The 19,843-nt window shown below is 34.3% G+C and overlaps 1 protein-coding gene across 9 annotated transcripts in view; it reads left to right on the top strand.

Moving 5' to 3' along the window:
• Window positions 1-19,843, top strand: part of ANKRD12 (ankyrin repeat domain 12) — a 125,158-nt gene that overhangs the window by 53,314 nt on the left and 52,001 nt on the right. For 6 of the 9 annotated variants that reach the window (XM_053572036.1, XM_053572033.1, XM_053572031.1 and 3 more), the window contains 4 exons: window positions 2,048-2,194; window positions 4,289-4,489; window positions 9,905-10,047; window positions 17,180-17,327. In XM_053572036.1, coding sequence (XP_053428011.1) covers window positions 2,048-2,194; window positions 4,289-4,489; window positions 9,905-10,047; window positions 17,180-17,327 — 639 coding nt within the window. Of the gene's footprint in view, window positions 1-2,047; window positions 2,195-4,288; window positions 4,490-9,904; window positions 10,048-17,179; window positions 17,328-19,843 lie in introns of those variants that run through there. The other 3 variants (XM_053572034.1, XM_053572032.1, XM_053572039.1) reach the window with 2 other exon arrangements.

Genomic DNA, 19,843 nt, shown 5'->3' with positions numbered 1-19,843 from the left:
CTTATACCAGCTACTCTTTATTTACGTTTCTTATCTGTCTCATGTAAAACATGAACTGAGATAAATGACTGTGATAACTAAATTAAAGCAAAACTAGAGTTCATGTAGGATGTAGCATCTAATTTGGATTTTTGTTTAAATATTTGGAGTATATACCTAATTTGTTTATTCTTTTCCAAAATATAACAATCGTATCTTTGATCATTTGGCAGCATGGCATTCTAATAACGAATTTATAAGTATTTTTTATTGTCACCTGGTTGCTTTAGAGTGTATTTTTTAAAAAACATTGTATTAAAATTCAATTAAAATGAAAAGAGTCAATTGTTTTGCAAATAAAAAGGCCAAATTTTTCTCAAATCTGTTTTAAGGAAACTTTTTTTGTTTTCCTCTCATCACTAGATTTTACTTCTTTTCCTTGAAACATCTTTTCTACTTTATAGAAAATTTTCACAATGTTAAATATTTTATTTTCAGGTGAGAAGTACCACTTAAAAATTTGTTATTCAGATGGAAAACCATTAAAACAATAACTGTGGTTTCTCACTAAATACTAGAAAGCCATGATGTTTAGTTACATGTATTAACTAGGATGAGTGAATATCGATTTCAGGAAAAAATAGGCTTCTCCAAAGACATATTTAAATTTAGTAGTAAGTTAGGTTAAATGCTGATATTTTTTGGATTTATAGTAAATTGGATCATTAAAGAATGATCTCATTTATATAACATAAATAAGGATATGATAAATATGAAAATAAAAGATTATACTGGAAATATTAATGAAAGCGGATTTAATGAGTTGATATTTTTGTTTTTGTGTAAAATCAAATATTTCACAAAGTGGACATTCTAGGAGCTATGGAAGTTTTAATGATTTGTGGGCAGCAGAGTTTAAAGATTAGGATCTTTAATTTTTCTAGGCCATTAGAAAGCCAGTTTATCCCAGTTAACTTAAGTGATACATTGAAACATCATTTAATTTCTTATGCCTACTAATAATACCAGATTTTAATTAATTTCTTGAGACTTGCCAGATTAATAAATGTCGATCACCTAGAGTATTCTAGCAGCAGGCCACATCTCTGTGAATGAAACCACTGTGTTGACTACTGAGCCTTCCCTTCTCCCACTCATTTTTGCTGTTAAATTTATTATTTATTTTACTCAATTATTTTTGCAGCTCTTCTTTACAGGTACCCTCAAACCTGGATCCATAAATTCCAGATACTGGTATAGGGTTTTTCAAGAAACAGATGCCTAGGCAGGTAATAGCCAGACTTCTATATATTAGCTTATATAGGGTACATGTAAAACACAGACATCTATATCCCTTACCTAAGAAATTGAGTTCAGTCAGAATTTTCTCACACTAATGAGGAATTCAGGTAGCATTGCCAAAGAATTTTCCAAATAGTTTGAATCTGAGAGTTTACTGTGATGAATCAGATCTCTTTGAAAGTCCCTCATAAATTTATAGATCTGTGTAGGATCTCTGCTAAGCCATAGCCAAACAGAATCTTTAATTTGCTTATTTTTAGCTTTGATTAATATCATTTCACATTTAAGTATCCTGTAACTGGAATAAAATAATTTGGTGCCCTTTTTTCAGTAATTACCCTGTGTGATGAGACCTGTCATAAATACTTAGTTCCTTGAGAGATTGCACAAATCAGTGCTGGAATTAGGAAGGTAATTTGAAGGAGTACTGATACATAGGCTGAGCAGTAATTAAGAAGAATAAAATTATAATGAATGAAGAAGTTTCAAAGATCTAATACTCAGTGATGTTTGAAATGTTATTGAAGTTTAATTGTACTAGAAAAAAATCACTAAAGTACAAATTTTATTAGGAGTAAATTTTCAAATGTTATTTTCAGAAAATAATAGAATTAAAAATATTTTTTAGTGCATTCAAGACGAAATTTCTTTACATAATAAAACCCCACTGCTTTTTTTGTCTGGCTATTGCTAGTAAAGTCATCTATGTTTGCTTTTGAATAATTGCATTTGTTTCAAATTCTTACATTTTTATTAATAATTCCAGAGAAAGAAGGTCCAGAAAAGAAGAAAACAAAAAAAGAAGCTGGAAATAAGAAATCTACACCAGTTAGCATTCTTTTTGGTTATCCACTCTCTGAGCGAAAACAGATGGCACTTCTTATGCAGATGACAGCAAGAGACAACAGTCCAGGTGATACCTACCATCATTGAGTTAATTTGTAGCCCTAGTTTTCCTCAGACAACTCTAGCCTGTCTTAATAATTATTTTTAACTACTTTTAATTTTTATCTTTTCTTGGATTTAATAAGAATTACTTATACCATGAGTTTGTTATTTTATGATTATTTGTGTGACAGTTAATTGATTGGCTATATCCTACATTAAATTAGAAGCTGTACAAGAGCAAGAGTCTTTGTACTTGTGGACATTCAGTAAATATTAAATAAGTAATTTATAAAGTGATTAATCACCTTTAGAAATTTCTTGCAGAACTATGTGCTTTTATCTTTTTGATGACTTTTTCATCTTACTTTCTGTAAGTCTGCTTCTAGGATATAGTTTTCTAAGTATCATAATTTCAGTTAAAGCATGAATGTATCTAAATATGTTTTGCTACTAAAAACTTTTTAGGGCTTCCTGCTTTTTAAAATAGTTATGTTATGGTTACTCTTAGCCTTTTCCACCTTCAACTTGAGAAAGACTGTGGCCAATTTAAAGATTTCTTACATCGCTAAAATTTTAAATGTTTTCTATCAAATGCTGACTTTGAATTAGGTTTAATAGTTAAATGAAAAGACGTTTTAAAAAGACTTTTTTTCTCCCATACCGTGAACTTTTGTCCTTTGCGGAATAAAGAATTAATATAATAAGACAAGAAGTAAAAATCCTCTTTGATCTCCAGTGACCTCTGCTAAAGAGACAACCACTATTAACAATTTCTTATCTATATTTCCAGGGATATTTTAGGTGTAACCATACAAATATACGTATATTTCTGTTACGATTTGTCGTAAATAGCATTATAAATAGTTGGCGATAGTTGGCTTTTTTAAGGCTAGCTCTTAGTTTTCTTTATTAATATGTGTAAACTAGATTGGAAAGCTTTTAAAATACCAAACTGTTTGCTGTCATATAGATATTCTCGGAGTGTACGGTTAATTGTTTTATTCATTAGATAAATCTTTAGTTTTTAAGGAATTCAACAAGCTAATTTTCTTAAATAATTTGACTACAAAAATTATAAAACAATTTAATCAAGTATTTTCAAGTACCACTGTAAATCAAGAAGTCTTCTAAGCAATGAGGGAGGATACAGTGATGAATTAAATAGACGAGGTTCTTGGTCAATAACGTTCTGGAAGTATTTAGATAGGAAACTGTAATTGGGTTAATGTGCTTTAATTTCAAAAGATAAACTTTAAACTTACTTCTTTTTAATGAATGAGTGATATTGAGAATTTTGATCATGTCAGGTTGCAAGACTGGGAACTTTCATAGATGTTTTTCTCTTAAAATAGACGTTTTTTCTCTTATTTATAACTTTATTTTAAAAGTTATAAATATTCAGAATTAGTTAACACTGTGTGTGTGTGTGTGTGTGTGTGTTTTGAATTCTAAGAAATTAAGAAACCAGGGTTTTTTTTAATAGTTCTGCAATGGAGCAGGAGATTTAGGGTATTTTATAGTTTAACTTTCTTGGTTTTTGATAATAGAAACTACAACAAATACCAAAATAAAGGAGTCAAAGCAAAGCACAATTTCTGTAGGCCTTTTTCCAGGTCACCTGTATTTTTTGTTGACCTTTGATTTCATTTCTCATACTAAAACCATTGTTAATTTGTACTTAATATCAGAACAAAACAACTCTAGTGGTTTGTCTTTGTTAGAGGTGTACATTCCAGCCTTCAAATTTGTTTCATCTAGGTCGTAGAATAATAGTATAACATGTCTTGGCAAAATATATTTAGCAATTCATCAAATTACTCATTAAGCAAACATTTTCAGGATGCATACTTGATACATTTTTATTACTTTAAACAAATTTTATGAATTGACAGAACAAAACATTTTCTAAATTGGTTTGTGGTACTTGATAAGCCTGAGGGGAATATCTATTCCTTATATTTGGGTCAAGTTATTAATGTATCGTTCAGGTCATGTTTTGAATTGTTAGGGTGAGAAAGTATTCCCTGTGTTCCTGGAAATTACTATATTACCAATAAAAACCTTTACAGTTACAAAATATTTAGCCTAGAACTTTTGTTAACTTTCTTCTTTTTTATAGATTCCACACCAAATCATCCATCACAAACAACCCCAACCCAAAAGAAAACTCCCAGTTCTTCATCGCGACAAAAAGATAAAGTTAATAAAAGAAATGAACGTGGTGAAACTCCTTTACACATGGCAGCTATTAGAGGAGATGTGAAACAAGTTAAAGAATTAATAAGTTTAGGGGCAAATGTGAATGTGAAAGATTTTGCAGGTAAGACAAGTAATTTAAGACTAATATTCAAGAACTAAAATTTGAACAGATCCTAGTTAAAATTTAATCCACATTTCTTTATTCCTTTTGCTGAAGTGAAAGACTTCTAAAAGTATTACTACAAAACTTCTGAAGTGTGTATATAAAACCCAGATCTCTATTACAATTTTGTGTCAGTAATAACTCACAGTTTTGTGTATTAAACTTATATTTTAGTTAACTTATTACATTGTAATTCTTTATCCAATTTAGGTTCTGTTCTAGGTGAATTTAAGTTATATAATGTTTTCAAAGTAATTAATTCATTCTTAACTCTGTTAAGAATATTTGTTAACTTGCAGATGAGGACTGTGAGATAATGGTATTGTTATTTTTATTTTCATTACTCAAGTAGTATACCAGTACGTTCTTACTGTAAAGAGTACTAACAGTAAAAGTATGCCAGGAACAATATAGAAATTCCCTTTAATTTCACATACCGCAGTACCCTAACCCCAGTTTCTTTCTCTTCCCCAGAAATGTTAACAATTAGAGGTTATGCTTTCACTGCATTTTCATTGTCCTATATATAAAATGAAGATATATTTAGATAACAGACTTTTCAAAAATGAAATTACTCACTTCTGTATTAGTCTGTAGTTCTGCAACTTTAGCTATTAATGTCTTATAAATGTTCCTCCTATAAAAGGAGGCCTACTTCATTCATGTTTAATAGCTACATAATAATTTTGTAGTATAAATTTCCATAGGCAACATGGTAGTAAAAATCCATATAGAAACATCTTGGTATATAGATAATGAAAACAGTTAAATAGAAGTGAAATTGCTAAATCAAAAGAGATGTATATTTAAATTTTTGAAATAGTGGCTGATGGCCAACCAAAAAACCTGTATAAATTCATACTATCGTTGAAAGAGCGTTTTCCTCATATCTTCACTAAAACTGGGTATTATCAACTTACTAATCTGAAAAGTGTAAAAAGGAAAATCTTAATTTTGGATTTTTGTAATCAGTAGTGACAGTAAACATTTTTCTTGTGTTGATTATAAGTTTATGCATATTTTGTGAATTGTCAAATCCACTACTTTGCCTGTTTTCTTTTGGTTTGGTACAGTTTTTAACATGAGAGCCCTTCTTCATTTAGAATAGGTTTTATTTCTCTGTCAGATATGTAAAGATTTTCACTGTGGCTTATTTTGAACTCTCACTATAATATTATACTATGGTTTTACATAATCATATCAATTGCTCTTTTCATTTGTGGGTTTTTGTTTGATATTTAAGAAAGCTTTCTATTGTAGCACTATATTTTTACTTTACAGATTTTATTTTTACATGTAGCCCTATTATACTCTACCTGGAATTTATGTCTCTGGTATGAGGGGGGAAAGGTGTGATAAATAAGACCTACTTTAAAGAAAGATTAAGGACTGGGCACAGTATGGCTCGTGCCTGAAATTACCTACACTCTGGGAAGCCCATGTGGGTGGATCACTTGAACTCAGGAGTTTCTATTTCTTTCCTCTTTTTTTTTTTTTTTTTTTTTTTTGAAACAGAGTCTCACTGTGGTGTCCTCAGTAGAGTGTTGAGGCATCAGTAGCTCACAGCAACCTCAAAATCCTAAGCTTAGCGATTCTCCTGCCTCAGCATTCCAAGTAGCTGGGACTACAGGCAGCTGCAGTTCTGGTCATTTTTGTCTGTTGCCTGCAGCCTTGTCAGTATTTCCAAATAGTAGACTTGATGAGCTGTCCCACTGGTACAAATTCATAATGAGCAATCCTTTTGGTATTAGTAAAGGTTATCAACATCATTTTGACTCTTTATTTGGACTGACAGAACATCTGTGGTTGTGGTGAATTGGCTGATTTCCATTTTGCACTTTGACCCTTTGTTTTAGGATTGTTAATGGTACACCCATGTTTCATCACCTGTGATAACGTGGCCCAAAACATCATCTTGCCTCTCCAAAAGGTCTTGGCACACTTCAATTCTCTTTTGCTTTTGTTCATTGGTGAGCTCCTTCAGGACCATTTTTGTACACCTCTTTCTCATGCCAAGAGTTCTAGTTAACATTTTCCTATTTCTCTGTCCACGTTTACTTGGTATCCTGTGCTTCTCACAGTCAGCTGATGATTTTGATCCACAATTCAACAGATTTTTGCAATGTTTTCATCAGTGGCCACCCTGACCTCTCTTCATCAGTGATGTTTTCTCTCCCCTCAGAAAAATGTTTATCCATTTGTACATTGCTGTTTTCTATATGGTATTATCCCCATAAACTCAGACTAACATGTCCCTGATTTCATTTCTGCTCTTGCCAAGTTTAACAAGAAATTCAATGTTTGTTCATTGCTCTAATTGAAGCTCTGACATTCTCACAATGCACAAACACACAAAAGCAATAATGAATACCACTCAGTGAGTCACCACCACATATCAACACAGACACAGCTGTAAGATGTTGATATACCAAGGTTATGTATGAAACTTTACTGAGCTATTTAATAACAGTACTGCCAACCGTAAGCCCACAGTCCCAGGTTCCCGAACTTAATTGTCAGACCTCATATTTTCTTCTTTGTATTTTTTAATGTTTTCTAATATTTCTTTTGTGAACATGGTACCTTTTTATTACAAAAATAATTGAAATGATAAATTTTTTAGTTAAATTAAGTATTAAATTTAGAAAATATTGTATCAACAGAACAAAGCCTTTAAAACATAAGGGGTTTGTTTCCTGAAAGACTAATCAAGCTTATTAGTACTTCACCTCCTTTTACCAGTCTTTTTCATAGTTTAAATGATTATAAATTGTCGAGTTTATATTTATTGGATAAACTTAAGTAGTTAATATTTTTGTCACATGATTTAGCCCAGTTGAAATACACTTGACCCTTGAACAACACAGGTTTGAACAGGTGAATCCATTTATATGAAGAATTTTTTTCAGTAAATATATGGAATTCTTTGAGATTTCCAACAATTTTTAAAAATTCAAACTATGTAGCCTAGAACTATTGAAAAAATTAAGAGGTACGTCATGAATGTATAAAATATGTGTAGATACTAGTCTATTTTATCATTTACTGCCATAAAATATACACAGATGTATTACTAAAAAGTTAAAATTTGTAAAAATTTGAAGAGAATGGATGTCAGCCTGAACAGGGTTTTTAATGTAGATTAAAAGGGCCTTGTTCTGGAAAAAGTATTCCACAAAGGACAGTTATTAGTAAGGAAGAGAAGTGAGCACCATTATTTGGGACATTAAGGTATAAGCTAATTCTGGTGTTTCGTGCAAATGCAATTAGGTTAATGATCAATATTTATCTATAAAGTATTTGCTAACTCCTCCTGACTGTGACAGGACAAGGTGAACACCAGGGTCAGTCGGGAAGGCCTGAACAAGAACTGCTGTCTAGATTGGTTCCATCAGTGCTTTGTCCCTGAAGTCAGAAAGTACCTTGCCAACAAGGAACTGCCTTTTAAAGTTCTTTTAATATTAGACAATGCCTGTGGCTAACCAGGATCCCTTGATTGTAACACCAAAAGCATTAAAGTAGTCTACTTGCCCCCAAATACAATGTGTCTAAATCAGCTTCAAGATCAGAAGATAGAAGATCATAAGGATCTTTAAGGCTCATTACACATGGTATTCCATGGAAAAGAAAAAGAAAACGCTGATAGAACATTAGGAAAAGCCTGGAAGGATTATACCATTGAAAAGATGGTATTGTAATAGAAAAGGCTGTGAGAGGCCAGCATGGTGGGTAATTCTAGCACTTTGGGAGGCCATGGCAGGAGGATTGCTTGAGGCCAGAAGTTCAAGACAAACCTGAGCAAGAGCAAGACCCTATCTCTAGGAAAAAATAGAAAAATTAGCCAGATGTGGTAGTACATGTATGTAGTCCAGCTACTTGACTGGAGCCTGAGGCAGGAGGATCCCTTGTGCACAGAAGTTTGAGATTGCAGTGAGTTATGATAATGCCACTGTACTCTAGCCCAGGTGACAGAGCAAAAGCCTGTCTCAAAAGAAAAAAAAAAAAAAAATAGGCTCGACACCTGTAGCTCAGTGGCTAGGATGCCAGCCACATACAGCAGAGCTGGCAGGTTTGAATCCAGCCCTGGCCTGCCACACAACAATGACAACCACAACCAAAAGATAGCCAGGCATTGTGGTGGGTGCCTGTAGTTCCAACTACTTGGGAGGCTGATGCAAGAGAATTGCTTAAGCCCAAGAGTTTGAGGTTGCTGTGAGCTGTGACACCATGGCACTCTACCAAAGGCAACATAGTGAGACTCTGTCTCAAAAATAAATAATAAAACCCCAAAACTTTGAAAGCCCTCAAGTCCCAAACAGTAAATACCTGCTGAAGAAAACTGTATCTGAATGTTATGTATGACTTTCACAGTATTTACCTCAGAGCCAATCAAGGAAATTATGAGATTATGACAAAAAAGGTCGTGGGTCAAGGGTTTCAAGATGCGGATTTTGAGGAAATTTAAGAGTTAATGGACATAACAGAAGTATTAACAGAAGATGACTTGATGAGTGCTTCTGAACCATTACCAGGTGATGAGGAGGATTTAGAAGAACAGTGCCAGAAACAAATTGACAGTCTGGCAGAAGGGTTCCAATTATTCAAATTTTTTTTGACTTTTTTTTTTTTTTTTTTAATGACATGGACCTTCCTATTATACAGGCACTGGACTAAGGTAAATGGTGGAAGGAGGGTTGGTATCATATAGAAACACAAACATTTTTAGAGATTGGAGAAGCAAAAAAGTCAAATTACCATATATTTTTGTAAAGTTACGCCAACTGTGCCTGTCTCACCCACCTTTTCTTCTAACTCCACCTCTTTCACCTCTGCTACCCCTGAGACAGCAAGACCAGCCCCTCTTCTCTCCTCATCCTACTGTGAAAATGTCAGGGATGAAGGTCTGTGTGATGATCCATTTCCACTTAATGAATAGTAAACATACTTTCAGTTTCTTATGATTTTCTTGATAACATTATTTATCTTTATTGTAAGAATACAATATATAATACATATGAAATACAAGATACGTGTTAATCAACTGTTACTGGTTAAGCTTCTAGTCAGCATTTGGCTATTAGTAAAGCTTTGGGGGAGTCAAAGTTACATGTGGATTTTCAACTGCGTGAGGGTTGGTGCCCCTAACCCTCATGTTTTTCAAGGGTCAACTATAATACTATCTTGAACAATCCTTCAGGAAAGTTAATGTTTTTCTTAGATAACTTATTTTCAGTGCCTGCTGCTTTACTCATTTTTCCTTTTATATGATGTGAAATTTAGAATTCACGTGTCACACGTAGGTTTGTATATGAAAAGCATGTAGCTTGAATTAGTGCAAGTGAATCATATGTCAAATTAATATTCTAACTTCAGGTTGGACACCACTGCATGAAGCTTGTAATGTTGGATATTACGATGTTGCTAAGATACTTATAGCTGCTGGAGCAGATGTTAACACACAGGGGTTAGATGATGACACTCCACTCCATGATTCTGCCAGTAGTGGGCACAGAGATGTAAGTATGATAGAAAAAAACAGTAATTCACATTTTTAAAATAAAAATTCAACCCATAGTAATTTTGTTCATTTTTTAGTTATATGATCTTTGTCATAATTTCATTCATTGCTTAATCAACTCATCTATATTTTTTCTTCTACTTTCTTATAATTCATAGTCAGATTTATCCTTTTCATAAAATAATCTACTTAATTTGCTAATTGATTAAATATTTTGGCAAAATTTTCATTTCAAGACATTCCACTATCAGAGATACTGGTTAAAGTGTACTTTACATAAAATACAAATTTTAATGTCATGCTGCCTCTCTTTTAAAAGGCATTTTACTTTAATTGAGGCAAAAATGGAATTTGGAGTGAAAATAGAAGTTCAGTTCCGACCTGGCCTGTTTACTAGGGTGTGATCTTCTCTGAATCTCCATTTCCTCATCTTTAAATTAGATAATAAATAATACCTGTCAAAAGGGGATATTTTAAAGGAAAAAAAAGACACATAAGCACATGTTGAAATCTAAAATGTTACAGCAGTGTCAAAGGTAAAAGATCAAAAAGCTGCCTTTCTATTGCTGCATTTCAAATATACCAAAATATTTTTGAACTGAAATTTAGATAATGCTTTATTTTTCCATGTTTGTCAATAAAAATGTTTTTATTTTGAGGGAAGAAAAATGTAATCTGTAGCTATTAATTTTCTGAAGTTGGTCCTTGCTTACTATTGGACTGTCCTTTAGGCTTCCTGGGCAATTTATACAAGCCTACATGATAGCAGATGCCCTGTCATTGTCTACTGATGCTCTTGCCTAGAGCCATGTTTCCTGCACTAGACTGCAAAAACCAGGCATATGGGCGTTTTGTGTTGTACTGTGTTATTGACTCTGGAACTGCTTGTCACATAAGAAATGCTCAATAAATTTAGCATTACTATATGTGTTAGTAGATGGAAAGATACATAGGTGGATGGATGAATGGATGACTGAGATGAATGTTAAAACTTAATCCATAAGGCCTGACAGCATACAGAGTACATTGCCGGTTTGCCTTAGTTTATCAGAAACTGATATATTTTCTGGCTATGATATTTTAAATAATATACCTTTTGCCCCCCCCCTTTTAACATTATTGATTATTTACCAAAGATGAGTCATTTTCCTGTAAGTATGATATATAAAGGTTTCCCGATTTTTCAGTATAATGTTTAAGAATTATGCTTGTGACTAAGATATGGTTTCTATGAGTACAAGTTTCTAAATATGCACATAATAGCAAAATATTTCCAGAAGCTGACCTTTGAGCTCATGCCTTTATAAGGACTCCAGACTATTTCCAATCTCTTTCCAGAGGGAGACTGGCACGCTGTTTTCAAGGGGCCTTTCCTTTTCCTCCTACTAGCATGCCTAGGATAGTAGGAGTCACAGTTCACGAGCTTTGAGAGCTATTTTCTCCTTGTTCTTTTACATGTGCCTACAGAGGAGGGAAATGAGAGCTACCAAAAACTCATTTCTGTACACGTATGTCTGTTGTATCTATTACATGGGTCACTAGAAAAGTTTCGAGACAGACTGTTTTGTGGTCCTTAATTCACTTCCAAGGAGCACTGTTGACAGCATCCTTTCTGATTCATCTGTGTAAGTTTCAACTTGCTTGGATAACTGATACTGCTGGCAGAGCTTAATTTGTTTGTGTCCATGTGAATTTTACATTTCTTAATTTTTATTTTATCTCAAAACTTCTGTAATGACCCACGTAAGAGCATCTGCCAGGATTTTTTCTCTTAGTAATAATCATGACAACTTTATCCGTAAAGTGTTTCTCAGATAGAAGAAGCAGAAAGATAACAAATTTATCAGCTCTAAATTGTTTATACAATAAGAAGGGATCAACATAGCTCATTAAGAACCTAATTTTTGATCCACCATTTCCACATGCATAGTAGTAATTCATCATACACATGTTTATACTAGCCTTATTCCTAATTCTATTTTAGATATCTTTTTGTCTTATTATTTTACCTAGCTTTAATTTATTGCCTGTTAAATTTTAAGCATTTAAGTTGCCTTAAATCTTTTTTAGAATAATTGTTTGTATGTGTAAATAATGTGTAAAATGGTATATATTTTTTGCTAACATGTTTGAATCAACTGTACTTGACTTTTCATAGGCATGTAACATTAATTGATGACTTCCTGATGAGTGTAGAAAGCTATTAGCAATATCAAGATCCTTCATTTTGTTTTCTCATTCTAAGGCTAATGGAATAAGCCCCAAAATTTAAAAGTTGAACTCACAAAGATGTTCAGTATAGTATTATTTATAATGACTTAAAAGATTTTTGCAGTGGCTACTTCTCAACCCCCTAAAATGACAGTAAGGGGAAATTTTAAAGGACATAGACTCACCAGGACAAGAAACAGAAAACCTGTATTTTAGAGGTGGAATTTAAAGGAATGAGCAATTACTGACGTAGAGCAGGGTTTACCATACTTTTTCCATCAAGGCCCAAATAGTAAATATTTTAGTCTTTTCAGGAGGTGCTGCCACCTCCACCTTTGCCTCCCTTCTTTTTCTTCTTCCTGTCTGTTCTCTCTTCCTTCTGCTTTGACAGTCTTTTTAAAATGTAGAAACTTTTCTTAGTTGGCAGACCACATTGGGCCCATAGGCCATAATTTGCCTACCTCTGATTTAGAAGAAACAAAATTCTAGAAAAGCTCAAAAGTTCAGGAATTGATGGCACTAGTTATTAATACTTCTGGAAGTACTTGTTAAAATAGGACTGGAGGCTGTGTAGTGACGCACACCTGTGATCCCAGGATTTTGGTACGCCAAGTCTGGAGGATCATTTGAGACCAAGAGTTCAAGATTCAAGACTAGCCTGAACAACATAGTGAAATCCCATCTCTACAAAAAAATTTTTAAAAGTCAATAGTGGTGGCACATGCCTGTAATCCCAGCTACTCAGGAGGCTGCAGTAGGAGGATCCCTTTAGCCTAAGAATTGGAGGCTACAGTGAGCTATGATCTCAGCATTGCACTCCAGAGTGGGCGACAGAGCAAGACCCTGTCTCAAAAAAATTAAATAGGTCTGAAAATTGGGGATTGGATCGTTTTTGCAGCCCTCATATTCCCTTCCAAAGCTTACACAGCCCAATAATTATACCTTTCCTTCCCTGGCTGATGACTGGAATGTGGGACAGTTGTTTTTCATCTGCAGACTTGGAAAGCTAGTTCCTCTTTTAAAGTTGTAAGCTTAATCTAATTTGACAAAAATTAATAGACAAGGGAATAAAATACTGTTAAGATCATGGGTACCATTACAGTGCATAATGTTTACTTCTACCTACATTTTTGAGAAATACGTGGGTAGTACTAATTCCATATCTTTTTAAAATAGTCCATGAGCTCAGGATCCCCAGACTATAATTCTTTTATTTATGCTTATGTGTTAAAAGTGTAACTCTAGAAAGCAATAACAATATCCATATGTGAAATAACTCCAGAATACAGTAATCATGCCCACTGTAGGATACTCCCCTCCCCAGCTCCCTAACAGGCAGGCACCACAGCTGCAGATTAGAAGGGTAGGTTGGAAGCATCTGCAGCTGTGAGAAAGGCTAATGTCATTCTGATGCTATTGAATACTCAAGGTCTGGATGTCTCTAGGAGGTCATGGTCTAGTCACTAAGCAAAATGTGAATGCAGAGGGCATCTCTGGGATATCATCAGGGAAGGCTTCCTCCTTAGCACAGTGTCCCCAGGACCTCAGAATGGGGCCAGCTGTACAAGAGATGAGGCAGCCCAGAAAGGGCAAGGATCTCTTCTCAGCAGCCCCCTCAGTCCTGGGTCCCTCACACCAGCTTCCCAGGAAATAAGCTGGCCAAGGTTCTCAGCAGAGAGGCTGTGGCCGTGTTCCCAGTGGTACATATGGGTGAGAGTAGGAAATGAGAGGATGTGGAGATGAGGGTGGCCGGGAGGGGGAAGTTGGGAAGGTTGGGTATTCAAGTCATCTGGACCACTCTCACCTGCACCTGGACTCACTCCTGGCTTCTCTGCGGTAGCCATCTCCACTGATAAATGCCTTGCACCTCTCACGAGAGAATGAGGTGACACTGCATGGTTATTTCCACCATCCTTTAAAAAATTAAAACTCGGCAGCACTCATAGCTCAGTGGGTAGGTCAGCCACATACACCGAGGCTCACGGGTTCAAATCCATCCAGGGCCAGCTAAAATCAACAATGACAACTGCAACAAAAAATAGCCTGGTGTTGTGGCGGCCTGGGTCCCAGCTACTGGGGAGGTTATGGCAAGAGAATCGCTTAACCCCAAGAGTTTGAGGTTGCTGTGAGCTGTGATGCCATGACAGTCCACTGACAGTGACATAGTGAGACTCTGTCTCAAAAAAAAAAATCAAAACTAATAATTTTTTTCCTGAAAGTTTGGGCCAAAAAGTTAGGTACATGATATATATGTAGGAGCACATTATACATCCAAAATACAGTAATTTGTTTGCTTTACACATTCTTACATTTTGAACTTTTCTATAATGGTGGTCTAGAAAAAAATCTTTATTATTCATCGTGAATCTTCACTCTTAAATACTTTGATTTGTTAGAAATTCCTGACTTATAGCATTGTGTTTTTTAAATGCATTTAACCCTTAATGGCCAATGCAATTAATATTCATCTATTTCATGTTACTCATTTAAACATTATTTTAAAAGACATGATAACAAATGTATTTTCTAAGTACCAGAAAACACCAGAATTATGTGTGAGGAATGTGCAGATGAATAAAAACTGGATGCCATGTGAATGTTACTGTATAGAATAAGGAAGGAAATGAGTTGTAATATGAATTTGTTTGATAGAACACGTCAGTATCAATGGAAATAGACTAAAGATCAAAAACAAGAATAGATGGTTGGAAGGCAGAATCAGTGATGCTTGGCCACCTCTTTGATGTAGAGTATGAGTGAAAAGGAAGAATTGGTGATGACTCCCAGCTTTTTGGCTTTAGTGACAAGGCCAATTTTGATGCTAGTCATTGAGAATGGAAACAGATAAAAGGTCAGGGTGCAAGTTTAATGAACTCTGTGTCTTATTGGCTTTAGGCTTTTTTATTAAAATACACATATAATCAATTGCTTATATCTAATGAGCATTTGTTTGGATTTGGAGTTGAAGAGAGCTGAGAGCATAAGCAAGAGAACAAAAATGAATGAATGGGTTGCATAATTGTCAATTCAGACAGAGTGTTTGCTCCAAAGAGATGCTGTATACTTCGGTGTGAGAAAATAAGAACAGTGCTATAGGGAAACCATCATTGAGTTAGATATGTATAGCTCTTAGAACCATTTCCTAGGATTGTTGGTAGCAGAGTTGGAGGTAGAAGAGTGAAGTGTCGATAGAAAATCACAGCTGCAAGGACAAACATCTTTTCAGGAGGTTGACTGCAAAGAAAAGAAAATTAAGCTAGCAGAGGGGGGCTGTAAGTTTGAACAGATTTTCTTGTTTTACCTATGTTTTATTTCTCTATCACTATTATTTGTTTTAAGAAAAAAAGAGACATGAACCAGAAAGAATGGCTTCTTTATAGAATCAAAAATAGGTAAAAAAAAAAAAAAAGTAAAATTAAAAATAGGTTAAAAAATGTAGAAAGGAAGAAGATTGAAAAAAAAAACAAAAACGGTGACTAGGTAGATCCTGATTATGTAGAGTGAGAAGTGTGTATTATTTGGTGGGGAGGCTGAGTAATGGTTTACCCCTGTAATTGCAGTACTTTGGGAGTTCAAGGCAGGAGGATCACTTGAGACCAGGAGTTCAAGACCAGCCTGGGCAACATAGACCCCCATCTCTCCATAAAGTTTTAAAAATCATTCTGGCATGGTGGTGCACACCAGTAGTCCCAGCTACTCAGGAGGCTTAGGTTAGAGTATCAGTTGAGCCCAGGAGTTCAAGGTTGCAGTGAGCTATAATGATGCCACTGTATTTTAGCCTGGGCAATAGAGCGTAACTCCATCTCTAAAAACAAAAACAAATTAAAAATTAAATAATTTGGAGAAGGAAAGATGGCCTCTTTAAGAAAAATTTTGACATCTTGGATACAAAATTAGATAGAGACCTATTTAGGGCCAGTGAAAGTAAAGGGCCTTGGAGTTTACGTTTTCATTAATTTTTTTTTTTTTTTTTTTTTTTTTTTTTTTTGTGAGAGATAGGGTTTCACTGTGTTGCCTAGGCTGATCTCAGACTTCTGGCCTCAACAATCCATCCACCTCAAGCTTCCAAAGTGCTGGGATTACAGACGCGAGCAGCCTTGCCTGGCACTAAGCTTCATTAGTTCAAAGTAAATTCATACAAGTTAAAGATAGTTAAAATTCTGAGGGATGGGAAAGAGTAAAATTAAGAGCATTAGTAGTGATATTATCCTTAAGTAGAAGAGAAGTACTTCCTTTGATAATCTTTTGAGAGTATACATTTCAACAGCCCAGAGAGCTTTTTGCTGTTGTTCATGCTGCTGTTGTTCTTCTGAATCAGAAGAACTTGTAACAGTACTTACTAATAGATACTCAGTAAATAATTGTTGATTTTTTGATGAAAGAAGAAGAGAAACAATGAGATTAACTGCTAAAATAGCCTGGTGTAAATTTTTATTTATTTATTTTTTAAGATAGAGTATTAACTCTCACCCTAGGTAAAGTGCCATAAGCATTATCGTAGCTTAGAGGAACCTCAAACTCCTGGGCCCAACCAATCCTCCTGGCTCATTTTCTCTACTTTTAGTAGAGCCAGAGTCTTGATCTTGCTTAGGCTGGTCTCCAACTCCTGAGTTCAAGCAGTCCACCCTCCTCGGCCTCCAAGAGTGCTAGAATTACCAGGTATGAGCCACCACACCTGGCCAGCCCAGTTTAAATTTTAAGAAAGAAATTCTTTGTAGTTGATAAGATTATCAGATTAGGGTACGTGATGTCATTGAAAAGGGAATTTGAAAAGAATAGTAATAATTTAGACTAGACACTACAAGGAATGGGCACAGAGTAGTTGAGAGGTAGGAGGGTATTAGGAATTTTATTAAGAGAATGGTCAAAATGATACAATCTATGAAGAAACTAAATGTTCCTACTGTTTAATGTTTCAGATAGTGAAACTATTACTCCGTCACGGTGGAAATCCATTTCAAGCTAATAAACATGGGGAGCGTCCAGTGGATGTAGCAGAAACAGAAGAGTTGGAGTTGCTTCTAAAAAGAGAGGTGCCTTTGTCTGATGATGATGAAAGTTACACAGGTTTGTTTCAGATAATCAACATTCAGCTGTTTGACATAGTAATTGATAGATTATTTCAGATTGGTTTAGGATACATGAAATGTGTGTGTACGTTAGAATAATGCTGCTTCTAGGATAATACTTAACCTCATAGCCAAGAATGATGAAGTTATGTGTATTTATTTGCTACACATAACCTGTGTGAGTGGAGTTGCCATGTCTGTCTTCTTCCTGTATTTTTCCCTATATATTTCTGAGCTATTACTACATTCAAGCCTACTGTAGAGCCTTTCTCCGTGCATCACTGTCATAGCTGCTACTCTGACCTCTTTATGGAGCTACTTACCAAACCCTTTATAACTTTTCTTGGTATTCGTGAGTCACCTTTGCAATTTTACTTTTGTGATTTAGATGGTTGAATTCTAGTCATTGTTGTAGGACGGGGACAATTTTTTAAAAAAGAAAAATCTAAAAGAATATTTTAGAAAGCTTTCAGTGTATTTGGATTTAAAGAAACATAAACAATTAAAAATACAACAGAAAAAACTTCCTTGTGTTAAAGAAAGTCTTATTTATACAGATTGGAGTACTTAACCATATTTTAGGCAAAAAATCAATGAAAAAGAATTTTATCAATCTTATAAATAGCCATGTCCTCACAAAATCTTAAAAATTCCTATAGGTACTTTGCATGTAAAGAACACACCTCCTGAATAAAAAACAGCCTTATTGAACAAAATGTTTGTTAATGTACTTTAACTGATTAAGAAATGATGCTAAATTATTAAACATGAATAAAGAAGCCATGGAATAAAAGTTCTGGCAGTGATCACTAACTGCAAGAGAGATGTCTAAATAACTGGTAAATATTGTCAAATTGACTATAAATATTAGATGTTACATTAAAAGGGAAAAGTGAAAAAAGTAATAATCTGGAATTTAAATACTAAATGACACTAACAACATTTGAAGAGAGGTGACAAGTATAGTAAAATCATCATTCAAATTGGGAAGGTTATATGGTAATGATTTTTCTGTGATAGTTGAAAAAATACCAATTAAAAAATGCTTTCAGAAAGAAAAAGGCACCCATTTTGTTAATATTAGACAAAAAATTAAATCCAAAAAATATTCCATGGCAAAAAGAGGATGATTTTATGATAATAAAGGTGATATAATACAAAATAAGGATAAAATTGTATTGTCTTATTTAACATCAGATAACACTGTCAAAACATGTAGAGCAAAATTTGTTAGAAATGTAAGGCAAAATTGACAAACCCAATACTAATTGAAAACTTTTAATGGATTTTCCAGCATATACGATTCCTTATTAAACAAAACAGAAAGTCTCAAAATTGCGGACGTTATCAGCATAACCATTAGTACTTAGGGTATGAAGCCAGAGTTTTGCCATATTCAGTAAAAGTACATAGTTGTCATAAATTAATTAAGTAGGAATGAAAATGTACTGAGAAAATCAGGAGGAAGAAGCAAGAAAAGAAAAAAAGAGAAAAGCAAGATGCTAATAAAGAGTAAACTTTAATGATTTAGAAAAATTTTTTTCTTACATTTCTAAACAAAACAGCAGAATGAAAGCTCGAATTGCTTGTCTGACAAGATTGAATAGACAGATGGCTAGCATATCTGATCAAGGAAAAAAGAATACAAATTCACAAACATCATTACAGAGTAAGAAAATTGATAAAGCCACAAAATGTAAAAGATTTCTTCAGACTTCAGCAGAATACTGTATGTAGATCTTACAAAAAAAATTAAGACGGCTCATGCTGTAATCCCATTCCCACTTTGGGAATCTGACGCAGAAAGAAGACTTAAGGTGGGAGGCCGACGCAGAAGGATCACTTGAGGCCAAGAGATCAAGACCAGTCTGGGCAACATAGCAAGACCCATGTCTCCAGAAAAAATAAAAAAGTTAGCCAAATAGGGTATACAGCTCCTCAGTATGTTGAGGCAGGAGGATCACTTAAGCCCAGGAATTTGGAGTTGCAGTGAACTGTGATTATGCCACTGAACTTCTTCTGGGTGACAGAGTGAGACCCTGTCTTGAAAGAAAGAAAAACTTAAGTGGTACACAAAGAAAAAGCAGACAGAAGGAGACAGAAAAGGGAAAAATTTAGAAGACACGGGAGCAAAGATAGTCAAGTTGCTATGCTCTTCTGACTTGTCTAGAGTTATTTAGGCTAGAAAAACCCTGATACTGAACTCTGAGAAAGGAGGGCCACAAATAGAAAACTATAGAACAGTTTCCATTTTAATACCACACCTAACATACAGCAATGCTCAATGAAAACAGTGCTTTCAAATTGGTAAAAGTATTTTTTAAATAGTATTCAGATGTCAGTGAGTTTGCAATGAAGCTGGCATCATATCCAGTTGTTGAAAGTGCTTTCTGAAAACAGTTTGTTAGTGTGAAAAATTCATAAAGACATAACCAGAAGTACTAACTACATACACACACATATGTAAATGTTTTTGTATATGTGTGTGTGTATGTATCAACAGATCGGTTAACA

Source organism: Nycticebus coucang, chromosome 19 (genome assembly GCF_027406575.1).
Source record: "Nycticebus coucang isolate mNycCou1 chromosome 19, mNycCou1.pri, whole genome shotgun sequence".
Classification (NCBI taxonomy): domain Eukaryota; kingdom Metazoa; phylum Chordata; class Mammalia; order Primates; family Lorisidae; genus Nycticebus; species Nycticebus coucang.
The sequence above is the reverse complement of the archived record's forward strand: the minus strand, read 5'-3'. Positions and strand labels throughout refer to the sequence as shown.